This window comes from Scaptodrosophila lebanonensis, unplaced genomic scaffold (assembly GCF_003285725.1).
Source record: "Scaptodrosophila lebanonensis strain 11010-0011.00,11010-0021.00 unplaced genomic scaffold, SlebRS2 tig00000001-arrow-pilon, whole genome shotgun sequence".
Classification (NCBI taxonomy): Eukaryota; Metazoa; Arthropoda; class Insecta; order Diptera; family Drosophilidae; genus Scaptodrosophila; species Scaptodrosophila lebanonensis.
In genome coordinates this window covers 24384817-24396329 of record NW_022060529.1, presented here as the reverse complement: position 1 = coordinate 24396329, position 11513 = coordinate 24384817, and the positions used below count along the sequence as shown (strand labels likewise).

The window sequence follows — 11513 nt, the reverse complement described above, 5'->3', positions numbered from 1 at the left end:
AATGTGTGCCCTGCAGGCTTACGCAGAGACAAAGAGGCCGAAAGCTTTCGGTCTCCTTTGGCAAAGGCAGAGGCAGCCGCTGGATTTTCGCTTGTCGCCGTGTTCACTTGCTGGTTGGTTGGTTGTGTCTGCGGCTGTGCCGTACATAAAAAAGAAAAAGCTGCTAACTTGCAGCGTAATTCAGGATTCTCGCTGCTCTGTTATTATCGTCGGTCTGGACAACAAGTTTTTGGTGACGGAGACAGAGACGAGAGCGGCAAGAGAAATAGCAAGAACAGCAGCATTGGCAACTGGTAGGTATATACATACATATGTATGTATGTATGTAGGTAATTGCAATTGCCCTCATGTTTTGCGCTGCAGCAGAGCGAACGATCGCATACTGAAATCTCGGGCAGCTATGGGTTAAATGCAGAGGTACGCCTGCTAAAAATATAAAAATACGCTGCCACAGCCCGAAAGAGCACGCACCATTTCAAATAATGCTCTTAAAGAAACACATATGTATATGTATGTACATACATATATCAATTTCATATAATAGTGTTATATGTATGTATGTATGTTAGGAAAAGGTAAAAATTATTAGGAATAATATGCATTTTAGCATACTTACCATGATAGCGTAGAGGCGCCTGAGCTTAAGCAAAAATATCAGAAAAAGTGTGTGCGCGTTGTATTGTTGCATGTCAGATGCTATCCAATAACAACATACGCCAAAACAACGTGCGTTAGTCTCATTTTCGAATTTCGAAGTGGGAGAACGCCAGCGTGAGAGCAAGAGCGAGAGCGAGCGCCTGTTTTATTCGAAAAACGGCCACAACCACTTTGTTGTGGCACTCGGCTCGTTCACAATTTCAGTGTGTGGCCGTACGCCATTTCCATTAGTCGTGCAGTGCGCTTGGTAAAAAGTGTCTCAGCGTTTAGAGTAGTGCGTTCTGGAAGATACGAGGCGAGCATACGCGTTTGCGTAGCTTACCAGGCCAGTTACAAACCAAAACACAAACGCGAAAATAAACAAGGCGTCAACAAATTGTATATTTCGTTTGTATTTTAAGTGTGTTCGTGAAAATTTTAACATATAGTACATATATACTTGTATGCACATAAATATCTTAAATATGCGCAAGTAAAAATATTTGGATTTCCCACAAGGAATCCATTGAAAATATCGGGCTGTAAGTCTAAAACCGCCCCCTTTGGACGCAACGTCAGAAGCAATAACAACAACTACACCCCAAAAAAGCCAAACAACCGCCCGTGGTAATCGCGTCGTCGTTAACGTTAACGTCAACGTTGCCGCCAACGTCGCGCGTCGCAATCATTTGGAAATAAATCGTGCTTTGCGCTTTAGCTTTAGGTTTTCAGTTGTTGTAGCTCGTGCTTGGGCCTGTGTTGTTTTTGTTTTCTATTCGCAAAGTCATTCGCGGTGCGTCGACAGTGCAGCAGCGTAAACAACAAGAAGACGAAAACAAAAGTCGGCAAAATGTTTTACAATTAAAATTACGCGCCCGCGCGACCTGAACGTTTACATTTGTATCGCCAAGATACTCGTACTCGTAGTCGTACTCGCAGTCGTACTTGCTCGCACAAATTAAACTAAAATGCAGCAGCATATTCAAGTTGTAAAAAGTTTTACGATCATACCTTAGCTCTCCGCCGCTCCCAATCATACAAAATACAAATTAAGACCCGCTTGTCCGCGCATAAAACACACACAGGGGAGCGGAAGCAACAACAGCACCAACAGGAAAAAGAGCAACCAAGTTACGGTCGCAGATACAATTTCATGAGCTCTGTTTCGGAGTGTATTAGTCCTGCCTCACCTACCTGCACAGACAGCGACAAAGGATACCCAAAGGCCGTAAAACATTTTGGAAGTTACAGCCAAGGAGCAGTGGCAGTGACAGGAGCAGCGGCAACGGCAACGGCAGCGCCCGCCTCACATAAATCGCCCTTGCTGCCCAACTAACCCCACTCAGGAAAAGGAGGCAACAAACAGAAGTAACTGCAACTGGGAAGAGCAGTAACAACGAATAATAACAGGAGCAACAACAACACCAAGAGTTGCTTAAACATGGCGGGCAACATTGTCAAATGGTGGAAGCACAAGATACTCGGCGGCTATAAACAATTCTCAGGTAAGCAGAAGCGGCTTCTAGCCAATATTGTCCATATTAAGCCAGAGCACTGAGGATTGTACTACTCGTACTATAGTGTGCCTTGAAGCATCTTGTGCCAAAACAATAATGAATGGCCCTAGGCATTATTTTTTCTTATGAATAGCGTGTGGGCCTTCGACGTAGTATACAATGATCCAATGATCAGGGTACTATAGTACAAGTATAGTAGACGACCTCTGCTTAAACATTAAACATTGCTGAAGCATAAAGTAGCGTCTTACGAGTGTGCACTCGTATTCCGCATATTCTCATCGATAGTTTTATTTGAACGATTTGTACGGCAACAACAACGTTGTTGCTTGTGGAAAAGGAAAAACAAAAATAGAACATGCGCTGTAAGGAAAATCGGGCATAGTACAGAAGAACTACAGCGAGAGCAACAAACATCAAAAAGAAAACGACGCATGGAAAATAAATAGAAAATGGAAAAGCCGAAGAGCCAGCGCAAGTGTGCTAGGGAAAGGGACGGGGACAGGGAGGGAGACAGTGCCAGAGACGGAGACAGAGACGTAGAGCGAGGGCAAGGCGGCGGTATACGTGATCAATAGAACTGAACATCGGTGGCGATTTGCTTTTTCGGCATGGCGGCTGCTACACATTCATAGTAGACCTATCCATATGAGTGTGTGTGTGAGTGTGCATGAAAGTATGTACATATATGTATGTATGTAGTTCGAGTATGTGTGTTTGTGTGCCGCTACATTAGGCGAGGGTAAAAAGTATCATAAACGTAAATAAACAAGACCGCAGAGCATAAAAAGGCCAAGTAGCGACCAAAGTGGATTGGTCTGTGATGATGATGACTATGCTGTTGATGATAATGACGAAGACGATGAAGTCGACGATCGAGGCGATCTTTTTGAAAACAAACGACGACACAGGAACATCAATCAATCAATGTTTTGTTTTCGTCGTCATTTCCATTCCCATTCCTATCCTCAGTCGACCGTCCACCGTCCACCGTCGACATTTCAATGGAAACGTTTTCGGTCAACCAGCTGCTGCCGGTGTTGTTGCTGCCCGACCCGCAATTGCTGCGTCAATTAAATGCCATCCTAACACTTTTGAACCTCCAGCTCAGCTCAGCTCAGTTCAGTTCAGTTCGGTTCTGTTCAATTCAGCTCGACTCGACTCGACTTGGCTAAGAGACCACTGCAGGTCCAGACATACCACAAGCCCTACACTAATTGCTTGCAGATGCAACACACATCTCAGTACCACAAGTTTAAAGGAAACACAAGGAACGGCGGCCGGTGCGACTGAAGTATGCAACTTCAAAGAAAGCAGCAAGCCAGTCCAAGAGCCAGGCGAGTGGCACGAACAGAACACAAAATACGAAAAGAAGAGAAAAACACAGAAACACAAAAACAAAAAAACACCAACAACAACAACAACAAGAAAAACAAAAACAACAGAAAATTACGTTCTGTTGAAATGCCGAGCGACTAAAACAACGTACGAAAAAATTTTACCTGTTGCAGGTAGAAAGGCAGCTGCAAACCATCCAGCCATCCAGTCATCCAGCCTGCTAGCCAGCAAGCCAGCCATGGCACAAAAACCTTTTAAAACCCTCACGTTGGTTGATAAATAACAGCAACAGCAACAGCAACAACAACGTTCGGTCGCTTGCTTGATCGTCGAGCCGCAAGCAAAAATAATAATAACTGAGCGGCATGAATACAACAACAATAACAACAACAACAACAAAAACAACAACAACAACAACAAAAACAATAACAACAGCAACAACGACGGCGTTGCAAGCTCCAACCAGTTCGGATCCAACTATGCCAAGCATCTCGGCGCAGCGCACGACTATTGGGCGGCAGCCACAGATACAACAACAGCAGCATCAACGGCGACGGCGGCATCGTTTTCAAGCCGCCATCCACAAAAGCGGTTTACAGTCAGCCGACCAAACGACAGAGCGACAAGTCGACGGACTCGGCTTTGTATCTTTGAGATACACAACGCAGCGTGCAAGCCGCTGAGTGCCTGTCTCTGTCTCTGCCCCTGCCTCGTCCCCTGCTCTTGCCACCGCGTCCGCCTCCGCCTCTGCCATCACCAATGCCGATGCACGGGCCTGGCCGAGCTGGGTTTGCGCTCTTTTCAAAAGATGCGCTTTCCGCTTTCAGTTTTGTGTCGGGCCGAGTCGGTTCGTCGGCTGATCATTGGACGGTACTGTGGTTCAAATATGTAATACACGCTAGAAATTTCGTAGGAAATCCTATTTTGCAAAACCAATTGTTGAATATTTACCTTTTTAACATAACATCTTTGCTCATTATATATACATAGTAGTTTATAATTACAGATTGTTTCTTTCTAAAATTGCTTTCGTGTCTATCTATATACACTGTTATCGAAGAGTACAAAAGAAGCATCTCCGACTCCGATCCTGTCACAGCAACAATTTGCCGCGAAACCTAGGTTTTATCTTAATAGATATTTCTGTGATGAAATTCCAGAAATAATATTCCTTCAAAACTCTTGAAAGCTTAGTGTAAATCAGTTACGGTCGGAAAGTAAATCAGCTCCGCTCTAAACACGAAAATTTCCAGCTTTCCAGCCATAGCAGCGCTTAGCCGGGTCAGCTAGTGAAGCATGACGAGAGAAATCGATCCAGACATGTCAGTCCGTCTGTCTGGATGAACGTCTGGATTTCAAAAACGACTGAGCCCACATTGACCAAACTTGGTATGTAGGCTCTTCTACTCCCTAGGCAACATGAGTTTTTTTATCCCTTCCCCTGCAATACATAAATCATTATATTTCTAATTTTAAAATTTTGTTTCAAATTTTATTAATCGGTAATTTCTGGAAGAGTTATGAAGGAACACATTTTAGAGGATCCATTTCGCTCTTCTTCTACCTTTTCTTCTTCAGTGGAAGCTTGTTTATTTAAAGGGTATTTCACTGTCGGGCTTGCACAACTGTAGCCTTCTATCTTGCTGCTGGTAATGAAAGTTACCTTTAATGGTTGGGGAAGGTCCGTTATGTAGAAATTGAACAGTAAGGTAAGCCTATTGCCTCTATCTTAATGCATTAGCCAAGGCAGAAGAAGTTAGTGAATAGGCTATGTTCTGTACTCTTTAAGCACCTTTTATGGTCATTAATTTGAATTATATTATCCTATTATTTACAATTAGTTAATAAACATTAATGGTTTTTAAAATGAAATTTTAAATTCATTGATAACATAAAAACAACCTGTTTCGCATTTTCTTTTATAAAGAAAGGAACCAATGCATTCTTTTAAATTTTGGCTTATAAAAGGTCCAGGAAATAGGTTTGGTGTCACTGTGCCTTGCGCGGGTTTTACAATTTTGCCTGGACTGTGTGCTGTTGATGCTGGCGGCATCGGCTTCGGCACAAACACACATAACATATTGCACAATGCACTTTCGGATGGCTGATCCTACTTCAGAGCCAACCCTATAAGCAATTTTCGTAATATTAGCCAGGAAGTTGACTTTGCCGAACTCACACAGCATTCTCATTCGTGGCCACGGCTCCTCGCCGCTGTTGTCTTTCCAGTTGCCGTTGTCGCTGGTCTGACGTTCCAACGACCGTATAAGGCCAGCGAGCGATCGAGCAATCTGCTGGTTCTGGTTGTAGAGCCTTTTGGCCTGCTCCGCGCCGCGCCCCTCCGCTCCGCTCTGTTCTTGCAGGCCGGGGCGCAAAAACAATACCGCCTGTGCCAAAGATAAAAAGCTGTTAGCTCGTAGCTTCTGCATTTTGCGTTTGGAGTTGTGCGGCCCCAGATAGGGGCAGGCGGCACTGCGAGGGTTTGGCAGAGATATGTAATGACTTTTGAGGTTTTTGTTTTGGTTTCCACCATGTCTCTGTGTATGTCAGTCGATGTGTGTGTGTTGATTTAGCAATTGGTTGGCGTGGCTTGACGCTTCTTGGAAAAGTGCCGCCACATACAGACACACACACACACACAGATTGATGTATGTGTGTATGTAAATGTAAGTTTAAACACGGCACTCGAAATTCTATGGAAGTGCCCAGCCTCGAACCTCGCGCGTATCTCTTAGTTACCTTTCATAAATATGATGGAAAAATCATGTCAGATGCCGCCTATTCAGGCGACTGTTCAATACTGCTGCCGTAGCTCTTTGTATTTATCGCTGTTGTTGTTGTTGTCGCTGTCTGCAAAATGTATAGCATTTAAAATGTAGTTTACGCTTGGTCGCTCGCTTTGACGGTTGTCTGATTGATAAGCGAGTAGCAGCGCAGCCCAGCCCAGCGCAGCGCAGCGCAGCTCAAAGCCAGAACAGTGTCTTATCTTAATAATATTTAATGCATGACCGGGCAGTGGAAAAGTGGCAGAGTGAAAATGAAATTGAAAATAATACAAAACGCTTTGTCGGTCATTAGCTTTGAGTGGACGCCGACGTGTCGTCGCCGTTGCCGTCGCCGTTGCCGTTGCTGTGCTGTCGAGGATCAGCTTGGTTGAGTTTTGTTGATTGTGTCAAAGCGAAGCCCGCCGCCGACAAACGACCGACGAGCGGACAAACGGACGGACGGACGGAACGACGATGAAAGTGCATGGGAAACTGTTTGTGAGCATTCGAAAGCAGCTACCCCGACTCTTTTCCAGCACACACAAATTTGTTTAAATGGGTGTGCCATGGGTGGCGGTGGGGGGCGAGGGTTGACATTTTAAAATGCGCACGGCCTTAAATGCAAAAAAAAACACCGTATAACAGAATAAAAAGCTGGCGGCGCTTTTTCATTTCAATAAAATGTGTGAGAGTTCCAAAAAGCCAAGCGACAGACACAACAAAAAGCGACAACGAAAGCAAAGTGCTGGGTGCCTGTTTGTCACGCCTTTCTCTATTTATCTCTCTTTCTCTCTCTCTTTCCCCCTGCATGTATGTATGTACATGTGTGTGTGTGTGTGTGTGTGTGAGCACACAGACACTTTCCGCTTTTGAAGTGGCTTTTAATTGATAAAAAAGAACGTAGAAAAAATTACACATACGCCATGGTGGCTGTGACGCGGCTGAGCGGCTGCTATCAGCTCGCCCAGTGCTCAGCGCGACGATATTGATATTAATTCCCACGCTTTTGATGCCATAAGCGCCAACAACAACAACAACGAGAACGAAGTCAGCAGTGCGCGGTTGTTTGCGTAGCTGTGGGTGGTTGGGGCTTGGGTGAGGGGCATGGCCACGGCCCCCAGTTTAAATGATAAAACGTGTCGTCGCGATGGGTCAAAAAATGCAAAGTGGGCAACACTGAGTGGTTGGGCTAATGGCCTGCCACCCAGCCTAGGGAGTGACTGGTAGGTAGGCAGATATGTCGGTTGTCGGCTGAAGGTAAAATATGTGTTTTGTATTAGAAAGCTTTCGAGTGTATGCTCGAGTAAGACCGATTAACTCCAAGGAGGACAAACTAGTGACATCACTTAAAATACCGGCACGTGTCACTGAATGTGAAGAATGAAGCAGATAAGAAGTGTCACAGATGGAATACTTCAAGCAAGAAAGTTACATTTTAGCTATGTATATTTTATTCTTTTCATATCAATATGTTTTAAGTGCATCAGTAATTGAATTTTTGTTTGTAAGTATGTTTATAAAAAATCAAATACTGGTCTGTGTGGCTGCCAAATGTGAAAAACAATAAACCTGTGCTAGATCTTTTTAGGAAATATATAGACTGAATTGTTGAGCCCAACAGTAAATTTATTTCTATACTATTTTTTGCATACCCCTTCAAATTGTTCAACAACTGCTAATACCTGGATTACCACCTTAACCTATTTGAACCGGCCAATTTTGTTCGAAGCTCAGCGCAGACTTCCTTCCGGTGGTGACGTCATGTATGTAGCTTGCCAAGATGCCAGCAGCACCTAAACCAATACCTAAAGTAACAACAAGCTTTGCTGCAACGGCAACAACAACAACTATGCCGCCCCACTGCCAATTTATAGGGAATTTCAATTGTGAATATTGATTATTCATTTCCTTAAGCAGCGGCAGTTCGTGTAACTGCAGCTCCCAGTTCGGCGCACCTACATACTACGTCTAGGTTGGGTTTCTTGCCTCTTTCGTGCTCTCAGCCGTATTCTACTCTGTCTCTGTCTCTGCCTCTGCCACAGTCGTCATCATCATTGAAATGGCAAATTGGACTGCAAAATTTCGTATTGGAATTGGTTGATGTTGTTGCTGTTGTGCGGGCCCGGTCTGTGTGTAATCATAACGGCTCGCTTGTTAACATGCTACATTAAATTTTTATCAAGAGCCATGGTAACAACAACAACAACAACAACAATACAAAGAACAAGAGAACAGGCGCCCATTGTGTGTGGGGCTTTCATTGCGCACATACATAAATATCTAAAATAATGATGTTATTGTTGTTGCCATTGCCATTGACCATTGTTGTTGTTGTTGTTGTTGTTGTTGCTCTTCTTATTGTTGATTATTATGATTATTGCGGCATAGTGCTTGCAATGTAGCATGATTAACACGGCAATGGCGCGTAGCGCTCAAAGAGCGACAAGAAAAACAATAAGCCGTAGAGAACAAATGCTGAAAGCAATGAACAATGCTGCCACAAAATAATACATACAGACAAACATACTTACCATAACCCCCATATATAACAAATAATCACAACAATGGGCCAAAACAACCGCTTTAATACGCATACGCCATGTGGTACTCGGCATAATAATGTTTAAGATGCGGTGGCCAGACAGCAGTTGGGGCTAGAACAAAGGGTGTGGTCAGATAGCATATAGTAAAAGTGCATTAACTCACAAATGTAAGCGAAAGAAGAGTCAATTCAAGCTGCGTAGATATGAGTTCAGGCACGTGGATATTCGATTCGTTATATAGCTGTATCGCCTCCTTTATTGAAGACATAAAATGTAGAAAAAGGTCATTTCACTTCATTATAAAGATTATATGCCGCAGTACAATTATAATTGGTTTTCATTATAATTCTCCTGATAAAATTTGGTAAAAGCTGAGAAATACTTTGAAAGTTAGTTCGGCCCTCTATTCTGATCCTTCCAATTTCTTTACTCTTCCGTTTTTATTACATTGACTGCCAAGATTTATTTTGTTGATTTATAATACTTTATAATCTATAGCGTATGATTATTGAGCTCACAAAGCTTGAAAAGCCGCCAACATTGCTTGTCAATAAATTATTACAATAATTTATATAATTTATTATGCGATAGTAAACAACAACAATAACAATAATGATGACGCGCACATTTAAACTAGTATTTGCGATGTTTTAAGGGCGCCAAATTATTGTTTTTAGCAGCCATCGAGGTTGCCTGTGCACCGTACTGGATTAAGTAATGGATGCGTTGGCGCAACTGTCAGATACAGTTTCTGTAACATTTCTAGAATTTGCAATGGAATATGTCAATTTCAATTAATTAGGCGATGTGTGAGAACTTTTTAAATTGTTTGCTTGTCAGTGACAGCTGTCAAAAGTTCAGAACAGTTTGATGTATCGTCCCGAAAGCGAGGCCAGAGACCAAACAGAACAATTTAGTTTATGGCAGCAACAAGTGCGGAACCATCTGCGGAGTCCGCATAAAAGTATGTAGGGTAATGAGAACGCACACACACACACACACACACACACACACACACATACACACACACAAATAGAGGACGAACAAGTTTTGAAAGGATTGCCAGCCACATGCAGTGCCCTAGCTTGGGCGCTAAAAAGGCACAACGACGTGCCGTTGAATTCATTAAAGTTCCGGCCGCCCTACATAAAACCGGTCACAGTTCAACACATCAAAAGCGACGACGCGAACGACCCCCAGGATAATAAAATTCCTTATCAAAGAGTCAACAGGAGCCTAAAAATGTTTATTACTTTGACAAATGCTGGGTTTGAGGCTGTGAGTGTAACATCACCAACAACACTACGGCCACGATGGGTCTCCACATTTTCCTGGAATTTAAAATGTTATTTATGTTTGTACAGTTAATTTGCATCCCATTGATGTGTCGGATGAAAAACTCATTCACAGAAACATTTCAAAGTAGAAAAGAGCGCAGAGGAAAAAGGTTCAAAGATATTTTATGTGTGCATAATTAATACTTGAGAATCAGTAAAGAACAGTAAGAAGATGGGAAGATGAAAAGGGCACGTTGTAAGCGGCTTGAGCCTAAACGAAAATGTGGCAAGAAAAATTCTTTGAATGCCGTCCCTGCGAGCGGCCGAAAGGTCTCGCCTGAGCATTGTCCGAACCATCAAACAAGCGGACTTGTCGACCGTCAAGCCATCAAGCCGTCCGACAGTCACTCAGCTAAGCTGGCATTAAATTTTCATGCTTTAAACAGCGGCACGAAATAGGCTTAGCTCTGGACCGAACTTACTTTTTCACTTGAATTTCAGTCGGCGGCCATATAATTAAGGCGCACACGGCAAAATATGAGTGCAACACTTTTGAGGGAAAGAACGAACCCGCAATTTGCCCACAGACACCGGGCGCTGCACGATGCTCATTAAAAAATATATAAACCTGACCAACGAAGGCTGCGATTCGGCCTCCGACTCTAAGCGGGACTTGTGCCAGGGCTGCAGCTCTGCAGCTCCATACTGGGGCAGTCCCGAAAGTACTACAGTTAATGGGCACAGCGTCGTCGTGTCTGTATTAATTTGACGCTGGAGGCTGTCCCATGTGCCATGTGCCATGTCCCAGTTGACGGCGCTCTTTGGGTGTGAAGTGACTCAAGAAGGTTCGAATTCAAAGTAAAACGTACAAATGAATTAAAATAGGGCTCGACAAAGTATTCAAATTAGTTGAGATTGTTCGCATTGGAGGCGACAGCCGAAGATATTGGAACTTAACTTTGATTTCCCAGATATTGTACGCAGATTATTACCGAGTTAACTTTCTAACCAAGTGGACTAAGCATAATTACGAGATGATTTGAAACCAAACAAGTTTACGAAATTTAAGTTCGTCGATATACAATTTTGGGCCATTATTTGAGTGATTCGGTGACAATGGGCGCGTTCAGCAAGTCGTAGCGATTTGCGACTTGTTATCGATCATTACTGATTTCACCTGCTGACCGCTGTGATTTGTGATTCGAATAAGTAAAAATGTCAATCGAAATCACAAATCACAAATCGGAAAAATATTATGATTACTTGACTTAGACTTTTCAATTTTGACACTACACAGTCAGAATTTTGTCGAGACCTTTGCGAAAATATATAAAATGGCAATATGCGCCCCAGCAAGCTGTGACATTTTGACCAAAAATACTCAAATCAGAATGTTTTATTAAAACAGTCATCACAATCGCCCGACAGAGGCAAAAC

General features: G+C 43.2%; 1 protein-coding gene across 2 annotated transcripts in view; it reads left to right on the top strand.

The window, feature by feature from the left end:
* The first annotated feature begins 885 nt into the window (after nucleotides 1–885).
* Nucleotides 886–11513, top strand: part of LOC115628438 (protein naked cuticle) — a 42713-nt gene continuing 32085 nt past the window's right edge. The window contains exon 1 of one of the 2 annotated variants that reach the window (XM_030524539.1): nucleotides 886–2141. In XM_030524539.1, coding sequence (XP_030380399.1) covers nucleotides 2078–2141 — 64 coding nt within the window. In that variant the 5' untranslated portion in view covers nucleotides 886–2077. The remainder of the gene's footprint in view (nucleotides 2142–11513) is intronic. The other variant, XM_030524548.1, reaches the window with a different exon arrangement.